This window comes from Pan paniscus, chromosome 2 (genome assembly GCF_029289425.2).
Source record: "Pan paniscus chromosome 2, NHGRI_mPanPan1-v2.0_pri, whole genome shotgun sequence".
Lineage (NCBI taxonomy): Eukaryota > Metazoa > Chordata > Mammalia > Primates > Hominidae > Pan > Pan paniscus.
The window spans coordinates 181,049,482-181,072,111 of NC_085926.1; the positions used below are offsets into that span (position 1 = coordinate 181,049,482).

A 22,630-nucleotide genomic window follows, 5' to 3' on the forward strand; every position below is an offset into this window, starting at 1 on the left:
TGACTGTATCAGGAAGAGTCAGTGATGGTGTTTTATGCTCCCAGAGAATTTGCCACATTGTGTTGTGATTTTTTTTCCACATCTGTCTCCCCCACTGGAATGAGAGCCTCACTCATCTTCATACCTTCCTGGTCTCTACCTGGTGCCAGAACCATCCTCAGGGCAGGAGAATGCTCAGGAAATAGGTGTTGAATAAAATAAGTGTATCCATCCATCCATCCATCCTTCCATCCATCCAGACATACATACATATGTAAACATTCTGATGGTCAAATGGAACAATGTGGGCTGAAGAATAATGCAGGTAGAAGAACCTAAGATTACAGATTCTTGATTTGGGAGGAACTTTATTTTATTGTGCAAACAGTCTACAAATTTGAAACACACTCTATCAAGAAAGACACTGTGTTGTTAGGAAAGGGTGTGGGAGAGGGTGGCCCCACAAAACAGCGTAAAGTTCTAAAGAATTTGAGAGGAACACTCTGCGGGACCCTGTTCCAAGGGCATCTTTCTAAGAGTCTGTCCCTTAGGCTCTGCCCCTTTTTGGCCACGTTGTCAAAGGGCTTCTTTATGAACAAAGTGAGACACACTATTTTTGTTTTCTTGAATTCTAAAGTGATTGTCTTGAGTCCCCTGGGGGAGACTCCTGGGAGGTGTGGCCCACTCTATTCCAGAAACAAACCAGGAGACTGAAGACTCATCCCAATCCCACATCCCATGAAAATGTGAAATCAAATCACCCCTGACAATTCCAAAACTAACGGAATCCTAACATAACTCTATGTAACTCTAAAGCTGAGTGTGCTGGTAATTAAGCTTCCAGCCCACCCTTCCCAGCTCTGGGGTGCAGGGCCACCACGGGCTCCTTCCTGTGTGCACCCCACCCCACCCCCACTGTCAGCATCCTGTCTCCACCCTGAGAGTGACAGCTGGTTCCAGTAGCGGGAGTTGGTTCCAGCTTGCCATTTTCCTAGCACTCCTATAACCAGCCTGATGATGCCCATTCAGAGACAGCAGCACGGGCTGGCCATGTCCCCTCTCCAGAATTCTGCGTCCAGCTCCTGGACCTTGAGCTCTGAGCCCTTGGGCCACGTGTACCATTGATAGTGCCTCCTCCTCAGAGGACTAACCCCCAGCCCTAGGGCCACCTTCATATTTCTGAGTTTTGATATTTTCAACTTCTTTTCTTTGTTGTATGAGTCCTTGGGCTGGGAGCTTGCAGTCAAAATCTTCATGATATCTCATTATCACTACTTTTTTTAAAATCTCTACTAGCTGGATAACAATTATTTATATTAAATTCTCTCTTGAAATAACTGATACAGTGTCTCTTGATTGAAACTTGACTAGTAGACTAAGAATTCTAACTCTAAATAATTCTGAGGGCCGGGTGCGGTGGCTCACACCTGTAATCCCAGCACTTTGGGAGGCCAACGCGAATGGATCACCTGAGGTCAGGAGTTGGAGACCAGCCTGGCAAACATGGCGAAACCCGGTCAGGAGATCCAGACCATCCTGGCTAACATGGTGAAACCTCATCTTTACTAAAAAAAAAAAAATACAAAACAAAATTAGCCGGGCGTGGTGGCAGATGCCTGTAGTCCCAGCTATTCAGGAGGCTGAGACAGGAGAATGGCGTGAACCCGGGAGGTGGAGCTTGCAGTGAGCCGAGATTGCACCACTGCACTCCAGCCTGGGTGACAGAGAGAAACTCCGTCTCAACAACAACAACAACAACAACAAAAAATTAGCCGGGCATGGTGGCAGGTGCCTGTAATCCCAACTACTTGGGAGGCTGAGGTAGGAGAATTGCTTGAACCCGGGAGGCGGAGGTTGCAGTGAGCCAAGATTGCAGCACTTCACTCCAGCCTGGGTGACAAGAGCAAAACTCCATCTCCAAAAAAAAAAAGAAAAGAAAAAAAAATCTGAAAATTAAATAAAGAAAAGAAAAAAAATTTGAATGGCAAATACAAAGCTGAAAAGAAATAACTGAGAATAAATAACTCTGAAAATAGCTCAAAAACTAAATACCTCAAAAACTCTTTAAAAATTCAGAAAATATAATGTTCAAATATGAAGTAATGCTGAAAATGAAATAACTAAAAACCAAGTAACTTGAAAAAAGAACATAAAAATAAACAACTCAAATATAAAATAACTGAAAATAAATACCTGTGAACATAAGCAACTCGAAAACCAGATAACTAGGGGAAACCCTTCATTAAAACATTTCACTCTGAAAATAAATAAGTTGACAGTAGTTCATCAACTTCCAGTGAGTTTTTAATAGTCAAATAAGTTACTATAAAGATAAATAACTCAAAAACTCCAATAAGATAAAGTGAAATAACTATGAAGGTAAATAACTCAGATAATAATTGTAAAGATAATTAAAAATAAATTCCGGCTGGGCGCGGTGGCTCACGCCTGTAATCCCAGCACTTTGGGAGGCCGAGGCGGGCGGATCACGAGGTCAGGAGATGGAGACCATCCTGGCTAACACGGTGAAACCCCGTCTCTACTAAAAATGCAAATAAAAAGTTAGCCGGGCGTGGTGGCGGGCGCCTGTAGTCCCAGCTACTCGGGAGGCTGAGGCAGGAGAATGGCGTGAACCCGGGAGGCGGAGCTTGCAGTGAGCTGAGATCACACCAGTGCACTCCAGCCTGGGCGACAGAGCGAGACTCCGTCTCAATAAATAAATAAATAAATAAATAAATTCCAAGCAAATTAATTTGAACATCTATAACTCCTAAAACAAAACAACTACATATAAATAACTGAAAATGAACAACTCAACAACTATATAACTTTGAAAATAACTATAAACCAGTAACTGAAACTATAAAATTAAATAACTAGAAAACTACAAAGAAATGAAAATCAACTAATAAAACTAAAAATACAACTGAAAATAACAAAACTCATTTAAAAACTAATCAATCGATACATAAAATACCTCAGAAAGTAACTTGGAACGAACTCTCTCTACAACGAAGCATTCTCGGCACTAACACGAACACCCCATGAACGCTCGCAGGGATTCTGGGAGGCGGACCGGGAGCTCCCAGTCTGCGGCCCCCGCCCGGTTTGAGCGGCTCCGGCTCCTCCAAGGCTCGGGCTAAGCGGCTCTCAACCGATTCCCACCCCGCCCTGGAGAAATGTGGGCGTGTCTGCAGGCATTTTTGATTGTCACAATTTGGGGGTGGGGTGGAGGATGGGGTGGCGCATTCCTGGCACCTAGTGGGTAGAGGCCAGGGATGCTGCTAAACATCCTACCGTGGGAGCACAGAGAAGCCCACACAGCAAAGAATTGCCCGGCTCCGAACGTCGAAGTGCGCGGTTGAGAAGGCGTGGGCTGCGGGCTCTGCTCGCCTCTGCAGGCGCCTTAGAGCAGCTCCGAGGTCCCCCGTGCGGAGCTAGGCGCGCACCCAGGGCACCCCTCGGGCTCCTGGGAGGAGGCCCTGGTTGTCCCCTTTCTGCCGCCGCCGAGGCTCCGGCTGCTTTCTGCGTAGCTGGGCAGGGCCCGGGCTCCCACACCGCCTCTCCCGGGAATGCGGGCGCTCTGGAGCCGAGGAGCGGGGGCGTCCGCAGGGAGGTCAGCTCTCCTGGGCGGAGGTCCTCGGGCGCAGCGCCCTCGCCTGGAAACCAGCCGTCGCCCCCGCAGGAGCCAGCCCGCCCGTGGACGCCCCAGCGCGCTCCTCCTCCGTGCTGCGGGTCGCCCTGCAATTCCGAGAAGAAAGTCAGAGACGCCGTGGCCCAAAGAGGCGCTTAGTCTTTCCTCGCTCACACTCACGTTTCCTCCTCATCGCGTTCTTCTTTTTCTCCCTGGGTGCTTTCTCCCCTCTCCAGGAAAGCAGATTTGGAGGAACAGGTTTCGTGACTGTCGTCCGACTGGAAAAGGCCGGCGAGCTGGAAGGGAGGGGACGGGTGCACCCTCAGAGTTATTGCTGGAGGCTGTGGCCAGACCGGGCAAGGTGGTGACTCCCGCTGGCAGGCTGAGGCCCACCCCAGCCCTCCCACCTGGGCCACGGGGCTCCCAGCAGGAGCCCCAGTTATGACCGGACACCAGCGCACCGCCAAGGAGACAGCCACGTGGGGACATGCCGGGCTAGCAGGGTCAGGGCCAGTTTGAGGGTCTGGTGACCTCGGCTCCCTGGCTTAACCAGGTCCTTATGGGTGAGAATCCTGAGGAGGGGGAGAGGGATGGAGGCGAGGGACAGGAGGCAGGAGGAGCTGATGAATGGGAAGGAGGGAAGAAGATGAAAGTAACAAAAGGGAAGTAATTACACTCAGAGCGCTGCTCTCCTCTTCCATGTCTTCTGCGCCTTCACAGTCTTCAAAGGTGTCCATGGAGCTAAACTCCCTGCTGGAGCAGCCTTAGGGAGAGAAAGGGAAAGATGGGGCCTCTGTGGGGTGGGAGAACACCCCCTCTGCCCATGGCAGGGTGTAGCAGGCAGTGCCTGTTGCAGGCACGGTCCTCCCCATCTCTAACTCCTGCTCTCCAAGGGCCTGCACTGCGCTGGGCTGTGAGGGGGTCTGTGATCTCCAGGCTGCTTTTCCAGCGCCGAGATGCCGTAATTCACCGAGAAGACGCGTCCACATGCTGTTCATGACCCTACCTCGCCGTTCCTCCAAGAAAACAGTCATTGTTTTTTGTGTTTGCCAGTCTTCTAACCATGCCTCCTTCCCTTCCTCCTCCCCTGTCTCTTTCTCACCCTCCCCTTCTTGCCTCCTTTCCTCTCCCCTAATTAATGTCCATTTCCCATCTCCCTGGCAGCCTCTGCCAAGTGTCACTGCTCCCCATAAGGGAAAATCAGAGGAACAAGCAATTGCATCCATCCTGCCTCTCTCTGCAGTGAACTGATTAATTAATCCATCAGTCTTGTCTATGGCGCACATGTTACATCCCTGGGGTGGTGTTGGACACTGTGGGGAACAGCAGCCACTGCCAAATACTGAACAACTGCCCTGTGCCTGGTGCTATGTTAGGCATTTGTCAAAGTTTAAGCCTCACAACCCTGTAAGGGTCTCAGCCCCCTTTACCGTTGGGGAAACAGACAGCAATGGTCACTTGGCCAAGTCCTTTTGGCCTGTGGCAGGGCAGCTGGCTTCTCCAGCACTCCTGCTCTTTACCCTCGCTCTGAGTGAGATGGAGTCTCTGCCCCACACGGCTCACAAGCCAGGGTAGGGAGCAGAGCATCTGCAGAAAGGTCCCAACACAGGACAGCCCCAGACCGAGGGTCAGCCGAGTAGTCTACGCGGCAGGAGCCGTGCTAGGAGAGTGTCTGCTCAGGCGAGAATTCAGGGAGGTTTGGGCAGGACTTGAGGGGCGGACAGGACTGGAGAGGGAGCGCATTCTGGGCAGAGGCATGGCCGGAGGGCGGTAGGCGGCAGTGGAGGGAGCTGCAGTTATCTGGGTGAGCAGGCAGCACAAGTGGCGTCTCCGGGCTGCTGCCCCAAGCCCCCAACAAGCCACGTTCTGGGCCCCAGGCCCTCCCCAGAGCAGATCAGTGGGGGCTGTGTGAGTAACATGGTGGCGGGGGTGCAGCTGGGCAGCACCTCCCTGGAGGCCCCTCTGAAATCCTGCCTGACTCTGGCAGGCTCCGAGGGGGCTGGACACCCTCCTGTCAGGTTGAAGCAAGTTCTGGTTGAGTTCCTAGTCCCAGGAGGTGGGAGGGGCAAGGGGTGGAGGGCAGAGGAGAAACTGCCTCAGGGATGTGCCCCCTGCCTTCATCCTCCAGACGGGACTTGGGAGCATCTAAGGAAACCCAAGACTCCTCTTTAGAAAAGTCATCCAGCCTGGGGTCCCCTTATGCCAGGAGCAAGCAGTGAGAATGGAAGAATGATTGTCTTGCTGAAAGTTCTGTGATGGAGGGATAGAGGGACAGAGGGAGCCAGGCCCTTGACCATCCCCTGCATGAATAGGAAGGGCTGTGTCTCCAGGGTCCATGGCCTCTGTGCCCCGGATGATGCCAGGGCTGCTAGGGACCACAGAGCCACCCACTGGGAGGCTGGGGGTTGGCCTGGCTCAGGAGCCTTCGTCAGCCATAGGCAGCCACAGCCTGGGGTGGGCAGGGCTGGGAGGCGACACAGGAACTGAAAAACCTGACAAGCTCTAGCCCCTCCACAGGGTAAGTGGTACCTCCAGGTAAAATGATTAGTTGGTTCCAGCCCCTCTGCAGGGTAAGTGGCACCTGGGGTAAAATGACTGCCTGGAGCTGGCAGCTGCTTTCCCTGCTCTCGCGGGCCCTGCAGGGAAGCGGGGAAGGGAAGGGGGCACAGCGCTGGGCACAGAGGGGCTCTCAGACCCTGGACTCAACTGTTTCAGGGTCATCTGAAACAGTCAACTGTTCCCTCTAGCCCATTCCCTGCCTCCAGGCGAGGATTTGCCTGAACGTGGAAAGAGGAAGGATCCTCCCAGTGCCGTCAACCCCAGATTCCACCTCCCTGTGGGGGACTGTCAGCGCAGGCCCTGACAACGCAGAGAAAGACACAGGACCCACCTGGGCCAGTGACAGCAGGAGCTCCGGGTGCCACAGGTGAGGGTGGGGATGCCTGGAGCACCACGGGGGGCCTGGTTTAGTCTAGAGCCAGGTTTTCCATACACCTTAGAGTGCAACCTCAGGGAGATGCAAATTTTACCCCCTAACACAGCATATGCGCAGAAATACATTTATACAATTCAAACGCAAGCGGACGGAACAATATTTACCCTTAGAGTGTGTGAAGTCCTCATCTGTCCCACCTCATCCTATCGTGCTTTGTTCTATCCTAGGAGACAAAGCAGGAAGGGGGCTGCGGAGGTGGGGGAGTCTCATCCAGGCCCTTGGGCGACACGTCTCTCCTGAGACAAACTGCAGCTGCTCTGGGTGTGCCCTCACCTGTCTCCCCCCAGGCCCTGGGTTCCTGCCAGCAGAGACAGTAACCTATTCACCAGGTATCCCCCAGGGCTCCTGGAAGAAACTCAGAATTCTCAGAACCAGAAAACCTTAGAGAGCATCCTGCAGGCAAAGCCCCTGGTTCTCTGCGGAGGAAAGTGCGGCTCACAGGGTGCCCCGCCAGGGATGGTAATTGACCACCAGGCTGTGTGCCTTGTGGGGACTGGCTTAAGGCCCTGTGGGAGCTGAGTCAGGGCCAGGACCGGGGTGTCCTGACTCCTAGAGATCATGTTCCCTTCCTCACCCAGGCCTTCCAGTCCCAGCCCTGGGCTTTTATTTATTTATTTTGGAGACAGAGTCTGGCTTGTCACCCAGGTTGGAGTGCAGTTGTGTGATCACAGCTCACTGCAGCCTTGACTTCCTGGGTTGAACTGATCCTCCCACATCAGCCTCCTGAGTAGCTGGGACCACAGGCACATGCCACCACACCCAGCTAATTTTTGTATTTTTTGGTAGAGATGGGGTTTTACCATGTTGGCCAGGCTGGTCTTGAACTCCTGAGCTCAACTGATCTGCCCACCTCGGCCTCCCACAGTGCTGGGATTACAGGTGTGAGCCATAGTGCCCAGCTCCTGGGCTGACTTTTGCTGTCTTACATCATCTGCATATTTAATCCCCTGCTGGATTCACTGGTCATGGGCTCTGAGGCCCCAAGAGTCTTAGGCACTAAGGAGCTGGCAGCACTGAGGGGACCCCAAAATCTCAGACTCAGGATCTGGCCAGTCACAGGCATGTGAGGGAACAACTGAGAGGCCCACTGCCCCATGGCAGGAGAAGGTGCTCTGGAGTCAGTCAGACCTGAGGGCAGTCAGACCTGATTCTCACTCTGTCACTCACTAGCTGTGTGATCTTGGATACATCACTTAACCTCTTGAGCATCAGTTTCCTTATCTCTAAAATGGAGATAATAACATCGATTTTGCAGTCTTGGTATGAGGATTAGCAAATCTTCTGATAAAGAAAAATGCCTGGTACATCATAGGAATTCAACAAATAGTACCTGTTATGATTATTGTGTATAGCAATTCAATAATACTAAAGAGAGGGTCTCAAAACAGCTCTGGGCACTCCAGGTGTGCTATTATTACTTACATTTCGGGGAGGTTTATCTGCCATTGTCTCATCCTCATAAACACTCAGGGAAAGAAACATTATAAGGATAATAAATGGCTTTAAAAAGAAACAGAGCAAACACACACACACACACACACGCACATACCCCTCAGAAAAACCATGCCAAACACACAGGCTCTTGACAAATATTCAATCTGATTATAGCAAAACTGTTTTGTTTTGTTTTGGTTTTTTTGTTTGTTTGTTTTTGAGACAGGGGTCTCGCTCTGTCACCCAGGCTGGAGTGCAGTGGCATGATCTTGGCTCACTGCAACCTCCGTCTCCCGGGTTCAAGCAATTCTCCTGTCTCAGCCTCCTGAGTAGCTGGGACTACAGGCACATGCCACTATGCCTGGCTAATTTTTGTATTTTTAGTAGAGACAGGGTTTCACCATATTGGTCAGGCTGGTCTCGAACTCTTGATCTCAGGTGATCCACCTGCCTCGGCCTCCCAAAGTGTGAGATTACAGGCGTGAGCCACCATGCCCAGCTGATTATAGCAAAATTCTAAGTGATAGTTGTATTCTTGGAAAATGAATGGAACGACTTTTGTCCCAGCCAAGATCTAGTGGTGTGTTGGGGCAGATACACCCTGAGTCTCTGGGGCACTCTCAGTCTATGTATCAGATAAGCATAAGGAGTATTGGTGGAGAAGGACAAGAATGGGAAAGGTGGGCGATGAGAATTCCTGCAGATAAGGACTGGTGAGAGTATTCTTTTTTGAAACCCTTAGTCGACAGTCTTTCTGGTGCACATCAGATAAGCTGAATGGTTTAGGAAATCTAGTGTTCACATTTAGTGCTTAGAATTCTAAGCTTTTTTATTTTGCTTAAACAAATGGAATGAAATTTATTAACAAGTGAACCTAGTAATGAGCTGAAATTATTCTCACCAGCATACATATTTTTGGTAAATTATAGACTTTGAAGACAAAATCATGGTGTTTCCCTTACTGTCCAGTGGATGGCACAAAGAGACCATTGTAGATCCTGCTGGTTCAGCGGTAGCTCTCATTCCATACATATTAAATGGGCAAATTCTATTTTTATTGTCTTTCAAACTAGATTTTTCTCTATGCACAACTTTTTTTTTTCTTTTTCTTTTCTTTTTTTTGAGACGGAGTCTCGCTCTGTCACCAGGCTGGAGTGCAGTGGCACGATCTCGGCTCACTGCAACCTCCACCTCCTGGGTTCAAGTGATTCTCCTGCCTCAGCCTCCTGAGTAGCTGGGGACTACAGGCGCGTGCCACCATGCCCAGCTAATTTTTTTGTAATATTAGTAAAGACAGGGTTTCACCATGTTGGCCAGGATGGTCTCAATCTCCTGACCACGTGATCCGCCCACCTTGGCCTCACAAAGTGCTGGGATTACAGGCATAAGCCACCGAGCTTGGCCAATTATGCACAACTTTTTAAGGACCATCTCTATCACATGAACTAAAGGATATCATTTTCACTTCGGGGTGGGAGGTGGTGAGCTGCTTAAAAGCAATGCCTAAACCCCCTGGGCTTTCCTTCCTTTCACTTGGAAGAACCAGGGGGTAACTAACTGCTAACAATTCCATGCTTTCAGAGATCTAGGCGCTAGCCTAAGGGCTTCATCTCATTTAATCCTCATGGCAAGACTGTACAGTATTATCTCCATTTTGTAAAATGAATGATAAAAAGAACTTAAGCACAGACAGACTATAGAATCCATCCAAAGAGATGGAGCTGCACTTGAGACTGGGTCTTTGAGACCTGAGTTTGAGCCCTTCATCATTGTGTTGTGTGTGCTGCTAACCAATTTCCCCTCTCTGTCTTCTAGGATTTAATACATGGGGTCACATTCTGTCTGATCCATCCCAGTAGCTCTCCAGAGCTCCCAACAGGAGAGAGTTCCAAAATGTTTCCAGGGGTACTAGGCTCGGTTACAATATTTTGCTTGGTGGCCCAGAGTATAAACGTGGATATCTTAGGCTGGTCTATAGCTGAAACGTCTATTTCATTTGCAAGCCTATCTTTGGCCAAGAGGAAGTGAATCATTCTTGAGAACATCTAATTAATTGCTTTCAGATTCCACATGTTGACATTCTCAGGGCACATTTTTTTTTTTCCTGTGCATTTCTGTTGTCAAAGTCCCTGCCAGCTCCTAAGGCAGTCTGAGCTGGCTGTCTTAGACTTTCAGAGCTGCTGGAAGCTTGCGGGAGGGAGGGGCGGTGGGTCAAAGAAACTTTATAACCTAGCTTTACCTCCCAGCTCAGCCACCAGTTGCCCTCAAATGTTCTGGATTGGAATAAGCCCAAAGATGAGTGGCAGGAGGGAAGGGCAAGCCAATACGTCTAGTTTGGTTCAGTCAAAGCCTTGCCCATTTCATCAGAATTTTAATGGAAAATTTCCAATAAGATTAAAATATAAGGTCACCCCAATTTTAGTATGGCTCCATTTAAAAAAAAAATCATGCATATCTTTGTTTTGCAATGGGGCCTTACTCTTGCCCAGGAGAGGTGCGGTGGTACAATCATGGCTTACGGCAGCCTCAACCTCCTGAGCTCAAGCAATCCTTTCACCTTGGCCTGCCAAATAGCTAGGATTACAGACACCCACCACCATGCCCAGCTAATTTTTTAAAAAAATTTTTTGTAGGTCCAGTGCAGTGGCTCATGCCTGTAAATCTCAGCACTTTGGGAGGCCGAGGCAAGCGGATCACCTGAGGTCAGGAGTTTGAGACCAGCCTGGCCACAATGGTGAAACTGCCGTCTCTACTAAAAACACAAAAATTAGCGAGGTGTGGTGGTGGGCACCTGTAATCCCAGCTACTCGGGAGACTGAAGCAGGAGAATCAATTGAACCTGGGAGGTGAGGTTGCAGTGAGCCAAGGTCGTGCCATTGCACTCCAGCCTGGGCAACAAGAGTGAAACTCCGTCTCAAAAGTTTCTGTAGAGATGGGGTCTTGCGATATTGCCCAGGCTGGTCTCAAACTCCTGGATATCAAGTGATCCTCCTGCTTTGGCTTCCCAAAGTGTTGGGATTACAGGCATGAGCCACCACAACTGACCAAATCATGCATTTCTATAGACAACATCTGCAAGAAGATATTAATGGTGATTATATCTGGTTATGTTGGATTTGTATTTTTATTTGTACTTTCCTGTATTTTCTAAATTTCTGACACTCTACATGTGTACTCCTTTAATAATCAGAAAAGGAAACTTAAAATAGTTAAAACCAATTGGTCAGATATGTAAACTAACCCACCATCTCTCCAGAGAGGGCTGTTTGCTAGAACTTATTTTCTTCATTGAAATACTAGAGTGCCCCAATAAGTTTGAATAACACAAAAAAAAGATAATGAAAGTAACTAAATTATCTAGGCCCAAAAGGAAATGCCACAAAAATTGGCAAAGAAACAACCATGACGTGCTATACTGGATAGCTCCTAGGCCCCCTTGGAGACCCTGAGGTACCCAACAAGGGACCTATAGTAAGGCGGGCAGACAGGTTCTTCCTCTGTTAGCTCTGAGGTACAACAGTTATTCTCATTTTTATGTCTTTCACATGGCCAGAACTTTGCAAATCAGGGGCAAAGTAAATTCAGAATTAAAATTTTTCAGCACCATCCAAGTCAGTAAAACAGTCTTAGCTTATAACCTTTATTTTTTTTATTTTTTATTTTTTTATTTTTTTATTTTTGGATGGAGTCTTGCTCTGTTTCCAGGCTGGAGTGCAGTGGCATCATCTCGGCTCACTGCAACCTCCGCTTCCTGAGTCCAAGTGATTCTCCTGCCTCAGCCTCCCAAGTAGCTGGGACGACAGGCACGTGCCACCACGCCCAGCCAATTTTTGCATTTTTAGTAGAGACGGGGTTTCACCATGTTGGCCAAGATGGTCTCGATCTCTTGACCTCCTGATCCTCCCGCCTCGGCCTCCCAAAGTGCTGGGATTACAGGCGCGAGCCACCGCGCCCAGCCCTTTATTTTTACTGTAAGCTGCCAGAGAGAGGCTGGTTAACCAACAGCACTCAAAACAGCACACCCACCTGTCTGCTGACTGTCCCATCCAGAAATTGTGTAGGTCCTTAGTGAATCTTACCTTCTTCCCTTCCCCTACCCAGACCCCATCCCAGCTGACACGTGGAATCCTTTCTCCTCATGTCAACAGACCAGCAGGCAAAGAGAGCAGTTACCATAGTGGAAGGAGAAACGGGTCCTGGTCGTGGTGAGGAGGTAGGGCTGCTGCTTAACAGAGGCCAAGAGGGACATGTCTGATGCTCAGGTGATCCACTAGGACATCTCGCGATACTCCCATGCCCAGCTGTAACTATGATGGCCAAGTCCAAGAACCATAGCCTGATAAGAGTCTAGGACCCCCACTATACATGCCACCAGTAGAAGTGCCTGATGGGGAGAGGGGTGTCTAGAATGAGTAGGAGGGAATGATGACAAAGCACAGCCAAGGACCAACTGCAGCAGCAGGTGGCAGCCACAGATTGAGTTAAGTAGGATTCTTGCTGTGTTCCCTAGTGGAAGCGTCTCCCTTGTCGAGACCCACTGAGGTTAAAGTTGGAGACATGGGGAGAAAACAATGTCCCCGTGTTCATCACTAGAGTCATGATGGGCAAAGTCACAACTCATTTGACTTCTTGGCTCCCAGATTCATATACTCTGCCTCTTGGGGGCACTTCACCATAATACAGCCATTGGTTCAGTTGTATGCTGCATCCTGAGGGACAGCACTCCATCCCCGCAGTGCCACGTCCAAACTGCTGCCCCACCTCACTCTCAAGAGGCTGTCCCACTACTCTGTCAGGCACCAGCTTCTGAATGCAGTGGTAAGACTGTGTCCTGTGATCACGTCTATGGCTGATTCTCTTTTGCCATACTGAGTCCCCTGATCGAAGCAGTGTTATACAGCCTGGCGTGCTGGCTCATGCCTGTGATCCCAGCACTCTGGGAGGCAGAGGCGGATGGATCACTAGAGGTCAGGAGTTCAAGACCAGCCTGGTCAACATGGTGAAACCCTGTCTCCTCTACTAAAAATTCAAAAATTAGCTGGGTGTGGCATGAGCCTGTAATCCCAGCTACTCAGAAGGCTGAGGCAGAAGAATCACTTGCACCCAGGAGGTGGAGGTTGCAGTGATCCCTGATGGTGCCATTGCACTCCAGCCTGAGCGACAAGAGTGAAACTCTGTCTCAAAAAAAAAAAAAAAAAAAAAAAAAAAGCAACGCTTATGATTGATCACACACTGTACTTTCTAACCTGAAGGGGTCTGATAAAATCAACTTGTCTCCTCAAGGGACAGTACCAAACTGGGGGCTCAGCACTGACCTCTGCTGGCACGTTGGACATTTGACAGTGGTAGCAGCTAGAGCAGTCTTGAAGACATGGAACCCTCACTGCTGGGGCCAAGCACTGCTGGGTTCAATTCTGCTACCAAGGCTTCTCCATTTCCGAGCCCGTGGTGCAGGCATTGGGGTGCCTAAGAGGAAGTGGACTAACTGGACTTCTGCTATGCACCTTCTTTAGTGGGCATTAAAGCACAGTTCAAAGACTCTCACATTTTGAGTTAACCCCCACAGGCCTGTGTGCCCCTTCTCCAGTCAGGTCATGTTGTCATTTGATCCTAGTTATTATTCTGAAAGCGTTCAGGAAGGGAGGTGGGGACAGATCTTGAAAAGGGCAAACATTGCCTTGTATGCCTCATCTGAGGCTTCCGCATAGTCTTAGGGGACTGGGAACAGTCTTAAGTGAATCTCACCTTCTTCCCTTCCCCCAGCCAGGCCCTAGCCCTACTGGCATGAGGAATCCTATCTCTTTGTCCTCATGCCAGGAGACCAGCAGGCAAAGACAGCAGTTACCATACTGGAAGGAGAAGTGGGTCCTGGCCATCAGAAGGAGGTACTGCTCAAGGGACAGTACCTGAGGGAGACGCTTCCACTAGGGAACACAGCAAGAATCCTACTTAACTCAATCTATGGCTGCCGCCTGCTGCTACAGTTGGTCCTTGGCTGTACTTTGTAGTACAAGGCGAAGTAGGCCACTGCTGCCAGCCCAGGAGGTCAAGGGCATTTACCCAGACATCCTCATTCCCAGTTTTTGGGTCCCTTATCTTCCCTCTCAGGATCTAACTTTTCTTGCTCATCTACTGGCACTAGGAGTCCAAAATGACCAGATGGCAGACTCGCCTAGGCTGAGAATTCTTCCTTCTCTTAAATTCTGCCACTTTTACCAGCCCAGTCTGCCTCTGCTGTAGGAGATGAAAGGCTAAATGTTGGCAGGGAGGCCCTGATTCTGATCCTGTGTTTTAAATCAATAATTAGTCTGACCCTGTTACTTTCTCTCCTCAGTGCATCAACGGGAGGCTCTTAGCAAAAGCCTCCCAACTCTACCTTCCTGATAGATAATATTTTCCTCAAAGCTCTCAAATGCTAGAGACATCGCACCAGCTGGCGTGTCCCCATCCACCTGTATCTGATCCCAGCTCACCACAGGTGAAGGTCTGAGCAATTGAACTGCTACAGCAGGCCAGGTACCAGGACTGTCAACACTCCACTTAACACCAATAATGAGGTCCTCGTGGCCATTTGGCCTGCAGTGAGCCAGCACCAGAATCCCATCCATTCTGGGACCCCTCCTGCTACTAACGGTCTTCAGTCAGGTTCCCCAGAAGCAGACTATGCAAGTGTGTTATTGACAAACGGCTTTCAGTTGAAACCTGGAAGACAGTGAGGGCCGAAGCTAGGGCAGGGAAGAAGCCAGGCACAGACGTGGGCTTAGCAGAAGTCTAGTATCAGCCTGATCCCCTGGGCAGTACTGGAGCATGGATGGCACCACAGGTTACCATCTTGAGACAGAAGGACTGGCTTCTGTACCTTGAATCAGTAAGCCATTGGTGGGCCATAAGCCACCCTTAGGGGAGGACATCACCTCACAGGCATTTCCTGGCTGGACGACCCTGGGCAGCTGAGGGCAACTGTCTGAAGGGCACAACGGTGAGCCATTGTCAGCTAACCTCACAGCAGCAGAGACATGGGGCCAACAGCCTATAAAGAGGGTCTGGGCAGGCTGTCAATACTCTCTACTGTAATACCGTATATGTGGTTTATTTTAAAAACTTTTTTAGAAGGCTTTATTTTATTTTATTTATTTTTTTGAGAAGGAGTTTCGCCCTTGTTGCCCAGGCTGGAGTGCAATGGCGCGATCTTGACTCACCACAATCTCTGCCTGCTGGGTTCAAGCAATTCTCCTGCCTCAGCCTCCCGAGTAGCTGGGATTACAGGCGTGTACCACCATGCCCGCCTAATTTTTTGTATTTTTAGTTTCATCATGTTGGCCTGGCTAGTCTTCAACTCCTGACCTCAGGTGATCCGCCCACCTCGGCCTCCCAAAGTGCTGGGATTACAGGTGTGAGCCACCGCACCCGGCTGACTTTATTTTTTTAGAGCAGTTTTAGGTTCACAGAAAAACTGAGAGGAAGGTACAAAGATTTCCCATATATCCCCTGTGCTCACACATGCATGGCCTCCCCGACTATCACCATCCCCCACCAGAGAGGCACATTTGTTACAATGGATGAACGTATACACTGAATATATCATATTCACCCAAAGTCTGTAGCTCACATCATGGTTCACTTTGGCTGTTGTACATTCCTTGGATCTGGACACATTTATAATGACAGGTACAGTAGTCCCCCTTTATCCTCAGGGGCTACTTCCAAGATCCCCAGTGGATGCCCGAAACCGCAGAGAGTGCCGAACTTGACTGCCATCAGTGGGAGTATGTTTCTATAAGCCTTCCACCACCACCGGTTTAACGCCTTCTTGATCTTAGTGCTGCGGCCGTAACTTTGGCAGTTTGAGATGCGACAGCAAAATGAGTACAAATTTCTTTCTCCTTCTTCACAATGTCATGGACAGATGATTCCTTCTTACCATAGATCTTAGCTACCTCGGTGTGTGATTTTTTTTCTTTCTTGTTAAATCAACTTTCACCTTTTCACTTAAAGGAAGCATTTGACGGCTTCTCTTTGGCATATCTGAATTTCCAGCATCACGACTGTGCTTTGGGGCCACTGTTTATTTATTTATTTATTTATTTATTTATTTTATTTATTTTTTTGAGATGGAGTCTCGCTCTGTTGCCCAGGCTGGAGTGCAGTGGTGCGATCTCGGCTCACTGCAAGCTCCGCCTCCCAGGTTGACGCCATTCTCCTGCCTCAGCCTCCCAAGTAACTGGGACTACAGGCACCCACCACCATGCCCGGCTAATATATATATATTTTTTTGTATTTTTAGTAGACATGGGGTTTCACCGTGTTAGCCAGGGTGATCTCGATCTCCTGACCTCGTGATCCGCCCGCCTCAGCCTCCCAAAGTGCCGGGATTACAGGCGTGAGTATTTTATTTATTTATTTATTTTTTCAGACAGAGTCTCACTCTGTCGGCCAGGCTGGAGTGCAGTGGCACCATCTCACTCACTGCAACCTCCGCCTCCCAGGTTCAAGCAATTCTCTGCCTCAGACTCCGGAGTAGCTAGAATTACAGGTGCACACCACCACGCCTGGCTAATTTTTGTATTTTTAGTAGAGACAAGGTTTCACCATCTTGGCCAGGCTGGTCTTGAACTCCTGACCTCAGGTGATCCACCTGCCTCGGCCTCCCAAAGTGCTGGGATTATAGGCGTGAACCACCGTGCTTGGCCTTGGGGCCATTATTAAGTAAAACAAGAGTCACTTGAACACAAACACTGTGATCCTAACAGTCGATTTAATCACCAAGACGGCTATAAGTGACTAAGGCTGGCGGGGTGGGGAGCACAGACAGCAGGGACACCCTGGACAAGGGGATAATTCGTGTCCCAAGCAAGACACAGCGGAAGGCGCCAGATTTCATCGCACTACTCAGAATGGCATATCATTTAAAACTCATCGATTGTTTATTTCTGTAATTTTTCCATTTGATATTTGGACAGCAGTTGACTAAGAGTAACTAAAACCTGGAAAGTGAAACAGTGGATAAGGGGGTGCTCCTGTACTTCTCAATGTGAGACATTTGCCCTTCATGTTAATTCTGCCCCATTAGTTCTACACAAATGAATAGCAGGAAATTGATTTTAAACCACATGGTGGTAAAATGCTTTCTTTTTTCTCCCTCATTTAACTAAAGAAGGGCTGGGCCCTAGGTGATGTCTTCCTTAGCATCTAAGCAGCCGGCATCACCCCACTGCTTCTGTGCTCCACTCTCCCATGGGACCCTCCCTACCTTTAATCCCTCCTGTGCTGGAGGCTGGGTCTTCCTTGCTAGTGGTAGCTCTTTCCATATTTTTAATCCATGGTCCACATCCTGCTCCATTGCCTTTGCTTTAGAGAAATAAACATGAATATTGAGTCACTGGAAGGAATGACACACGCATCCCTCCCCCACCAGTTGGAGTAACGCTGGCCCACCTAGTGTATCTCTGGTCTAGGTCTCGAGGACCTGCTGCTCCTCCCTCACCTGTAGTTGAAGACTTGCCTCAGCTCAGTAGGTGATATGCAGTAAGGAAATGTCCAAAGGACACTTCTTGTTGGATTACACAGCAAACATCTAATTGGCTGCAAATCTTTTTTTCTTTTTCTTTTTTTTTTTTTTTTTTGAGACAGAGTCTCACTCTGTTGCCCAGGCTGGAGTGCAGTGGCGCAATCTTGGCTCACTGCAAGGTCTGACACCCGGGTTGACGCCATTCTCCTGCCTCAGCCTCCCAAGTAGCTGGGACTACATGCGTGTGCCACCACACGCAGCTAATTTTTGTATTTTTAGTAGAGACGAGGTTTCACCATGTTGGCCAGGATGGTCTTGATCTCCTGACCTTGTGATCCGCCCGCCTTGGCCTCCCAAAGTGCTGGGATTACATGGCTACAAATCTTAAAGGGGGGAGAGATGAGGAGGAATAATCCCCTTTGTCTTCTCAAAAATGTTTTCACTGGCTCACTACAGCTCCCTCCTTCCTCTTTACTGACCCAAAATGCCAACTATTATAGTAACTCTTTTGGGTTAGACGAATCCAGTGAATAAACACCTACTAAGCATTGGAGGTCCAAGAGGAATAAGATATGCCTGAGCTAAACCGCATCACCCCCGGCCTTGCTTGCAGAGTGGGTTGCTGGCCTCATCTGATTATTGAATGAGTGCTTTCATTTGTTTATTCACTAAATATTTACTGAGCACCTACAAAAGTGCCTGGCCCTGGTAGATGAGGCCTGAGGGAAGCTAAAACTAATAAGACAACCTCCATGCCCTAGAGGAATTCATGGTCTCATAGGGAGAAAATGTAAACACATCATAAAATTATAGCATATTAAATGCTGCAATAGAGTACTCCGTAAGAGTGTGGGGGCAGAGAGGAGGGGGAGAAACAGCGGCTTTCTAGAGCCCTCACCTTTTCCACTTCTCTCATCTTTCTGGGTTAGGGTCTAGCGGGGGTTCCATGAGGATCAGGCTAAATGAGCTTAGAAAAACTAAGCAGACTCCTGTATCAGAACTGGATCACAGTAGACAGGCGTTTTCAACAAACATATATTGAGTATCCCTGAGTGCTTTGGACAGGAAGAGGAATTATAGACGAAGATTGTAAGTCGCAGTAATAGATGAGGCGAGGAGCACCAGTGAGGACTTAACCCTGAAAGAAGTGTGAGCACATCTTCCTCCCAGACAAGGGGGAATAAAGAAAGGAAGAGGATCAGGACAGTTCTGAGTGGAACTCAGCAGCCAGAGGGGAAGCCAGAGGAGGTAACATCAGAGGGCGCGTTTGCCCACTCAGTAAAGTAGGAGGCAGGGCAGCCTTGTGAAAATAGGAATGGAATAGAAAGCTCAAGAAAACAGCCAAAAGCAAGGGCAATTAGGGGAGGTTTCGAACTGGCAGATCTACCTCAACTGGCAATACCGCAAGCATGCACCAGAAAAGATATCCTAGCTAGCAGTGGGGTTGGGAACTGATTTAATATCCTAGGCTAGCAGTGGGGTTGGGAACTGATTTAATATCCTAGGCTAGCAGTGGGGTTAGGAACTGATTTATTATTTAATTTTTTATATTTATTCATGTATTTATGCACTTATTTATTTTTGAGATAGGCTCTCGCTCTGTCACAGAGGCTAGAGTGCAGTGATGTGATCTAGGCTCACTGCAGCTTTGACCTCCTGGGCTCAAGTGATCCTCCCACCTCAGCCTCCTGAGTAGCTGGGACTACAAGCACGCCACCACCTAGGCTAATTTTTGTATTTTTTTTTTGTTAGAGACAGGGTTTCACCATGTTGCCCAGTCTGGTCTCAAACTCCTGGGCTCAAGCGATCCATCTGCCTTGGCCTCCCAAAGTGCTGAGATTACAGGCGTGAGCCACTGTGCCCAGCCAATATTTTTTAAAAATTGGAAATCCCTTGTAATAAGCCAAGTGTTGGGGGAAGAAAAGCAATAAAAGCAATGACATGGACTCAATATGAAACACCCGAAGCATTTGACATGTCTTTAAAATAAAAAAATCAGTACTCACCTCGTGCTCATTTCAAACTGTGGATTTCCTTGGTCTAAAATTTTAAAAAACAAAAAACAGCACTCTCAAATTTAAGCTAATTTAAATTGATTTTACATAGTGATTTTTAGATACACATATATGCATAAAGAGAATACTATAAAAATATATAAACGTGTATAGGTCTTGATCATATTTTCCCAGGAATTCAGAAAACGCTGCTACAGTCCCTGGGCTCACGTGGTCCTGGCATCCTCCCTCACATCTCTACCCCATCCTGCTGAGTTTCCGGCATGCATTGGTTCTGGGTCTGTCCAAGTTTCTACAGTTAGCTCCATTATTACGGAATTAAGGAATAAACAGTGCTCAAATGCTCATTTTTTCCATGTGAGCCCAAATTATGTGACTTGATGAGGGAAAAAAAATCATGAGTCCCTGGGAGAGCGATAAGAATCACATTCTTTACTAAAGTGTTGTCCCAGGTATGAGAATAACACCAGATCTCAACCTCCAGAGGCCCCCACAGCATAAAAGCCAAATTCCTCGGCCCGATATTTGAGGCCATCTCAATCTTTTTCCTTTCACCCTATACCTGACTCTCCCAGGCTAGGCTCAGATCGTCACTGAATGTGCTCACTTCGAGGCACCTCTGTGATTTTCAAGGTTCCTGGGCCCACCTTTTACTACCGATGTGACTGCCACATGTTGCCCAGTTGCTAGGATGGGACCGTGGCCTCGATTTCTGCCAGGACAGAGGTTTTGCCTTGTTTCCCACCCACCCTGCTGCCTGCCCCTGCACTCTTCTGGCTGGGGCCTGATCTTTCCCCGCAGTCTCCCTTCACCTCTAGATCACAGGCAGTCATGCCACAGCTGAGGAGCTTGTCCCAAACCTCAGTGCCTGCCTCCCTCCTCGGCTTCTTGTGCTGCTGTGTCTCACCCATCAGTGACACTCTTCTCTTCCCTGCCCAAGCCCTAGCTGACTCCATAACACCTGGATACAATGTCCTCTTCTGTCTGGTTACCTCCGAGAGGCCCTCTCTCTACATCCCTCATTGGCTCCCAGTGTCCTTCCTCTCACCCATGGCCCTAAGGTCACTGTATTCTTTGGCCAGTGTACAGGGTTATTATGCTTAACAATCCACAAAGGTTGAAAGGTGTTGTAGGATGGTGTAAACATGAATCTAGGTGATAATGTTTATATGTCAAAGCTTTGTAAAGTGCTCGGCAGGCGTAAGGTACTGACAGTCCTGATATTCCTGATCTTGGAACCTGGGATACCATCTTCTCAACATTGCCCGGATACCCTCAAGGGTATCCAGACAGCCTGAGTCTGCATTCTGTTCCTGGTTCAGCCCAGGGCCCTGGTTCCCGCTCACTCACCATCCACTGTGGGCCCTCTCTGAATTCTTAGAGCCCTTGCCATTTGCATCACTCACAGAGACATTTCATCAGACCCTACTTGGTGCACCAGGCTCAGGAGACTCAGTTCTGCTGCGGATAAGCTTTGTAAAATTGACCCTCTGCTTGCACATCTGTAAAAGGAAGGGGCTGGCACAACACCTCTGGGCCTTTCAGTTCAGTAGTGTTTTCTTTTTATCTAAACCACATGCTGGGTCCTGGTTTTGCTTCTTATCTAGATTTTTGCATTCCTGTCACAACCTATAAAGCACAGTTCAGGCCTTAAGGAGGGCTTGAGAAATCTCTTTCTGAATTGTCAACTGAATAAGTGTCATATCTTCATAACAAACTTGGCTTTTTCTGCAGGGCCAGGAAGGCAGCAGGGGAGTCAGTTAAAATTTAAATTTTAGATTAAGCTTAATATTATTAAGAAGTCAATTCTCACCAAATTGTTCTAGAGATTTTACATAATCCTAATCAAAATCTCAATAAGGTTTTTTGAGAAGTTGGCAAGCAGATTCTAAAATATATATAGAAGTATAAAGGACACAGAATAATCAAAACAACTTTAAAAAGGAAGAACAAAATTATAGGAATCTAACTACCTCATTTTAAGACTTATTAGAAAGCAGCAGTAACCAAGATAGTGAGGGACTGATGTCAAGGTAGACAAATAGATCAATGGAAAAGAATCAGGCATCCAGAAATAGATGCACTTACATAAATCATCAATTGGAGAAAGAATAGTGTTTTTAACAACTGGCAATGGAAAAACTAGAACATCAGTATGCAAAGGACTGAACTTTGATCCATACCTCACACCACATACAAATCAAAAACAGAAACAAACAAACAAATACTCAAAATGGATCAGAGACCTAAATGTAAAACTATAAAACTTCTGGAAGAAAACACAGGGAGAAAATCTTTATGGCTTTTGGATAACGACTTCTTAGGCAGGACACTGAAAACATGATACATACAGTTTTTAAAATTAAATATTATAAGAATTAAAGTCTTTTGCTCTTCAAAAGTTACTCTTAAGAGAAAAAGATGCCACACACTAAAAGAAAATATTTACAAAGCATTAAAAGGACATATATCTAGGATATACATAAAAACTCTCAAAAGTCAATAATAAGAAAACAATGAACAAAAGATTTGAACAGACACTTCACCAAAGAAGAGATAAAGATGGCAAAGAAGCACATAAAGAGATGCTCAACCATTAGTTACTAGGGAAAAGCAAATTAAAACCTAATGACATACCACTATGCCCCTATTAGAAATCTGAAAATTTAAAAGACTGACAATACCAAGTATTGGTGAGGACATGGCACAAGTGGAACTCTCATACATTACTATGGGAATGGAAGATAGTATAATCACTTTTGGAAAGTATTTAGAAATTTCCTAAAAAATTAAACATACACCTACCATATGGCCTAACCATTACACTCTTAGGTATTTACCCAAGAGAAATGAAAACACATGTCCACACAAAGACTTGTACTTACATGTTCATAGCAGCATTATTTAAAATAGCCCCAAAGCAGAAACAAATCGGATGTTCATTAACAAGTAAATGGATAAAGAAAACGGGGTCTAGCCAAACAATGAAATACTACTCAGCAACAACCAAAATATGTACTATTGTTTACAAAATCCAAATAGATGAATCTCAGAATAATTATGCA

General features: G+C 47.7%; 1 protein-coding gene across 2 annotated transcripts in view; it reads right to left on the reverse strand.

Moving 5' to 3' along the window:
- Nucleotides 1-327: 327 nt before the first annotated feature.
- The window catches only part of MCF2L2 (MCF.2 cell line derived transforming sequence-like 2), a 249,891-nt gene continuing 227,588 nt past the window's right edge, over nt 328-22,630 (reverse strand). Inside the window, exons 26-30 of one of the 2 annotated variants that reach the window (XM_003831983.6) lie at nt 19,557-19,590; nt 17,293-17,390; nt 4,288-4,376; nt 3,794-3,909; nt 328-3,720 (exon numbers count right to left, since the gene is read on the reverse strand). In XM_003831983.6, coding sequence (XP_003832031.3) covers nt 3,597-3,720; nt 3,794-3,909; nt 4,288-4,376; nt 17,293-17,390; nt 19,557-19,590 — 461 coding nt within the window. In that variant the 3' untranslated portion in view covers nt 328-3,596. The remainder of the gene's footprint in view (nt 3,721-3,793; nt 3,910-4,287; nt 4,377-17,292; nt 17,391-19,556; nt 19,591-22,630) is intronic. The other variant, XM_034957782.3, reaches the window with a different exon arrangement.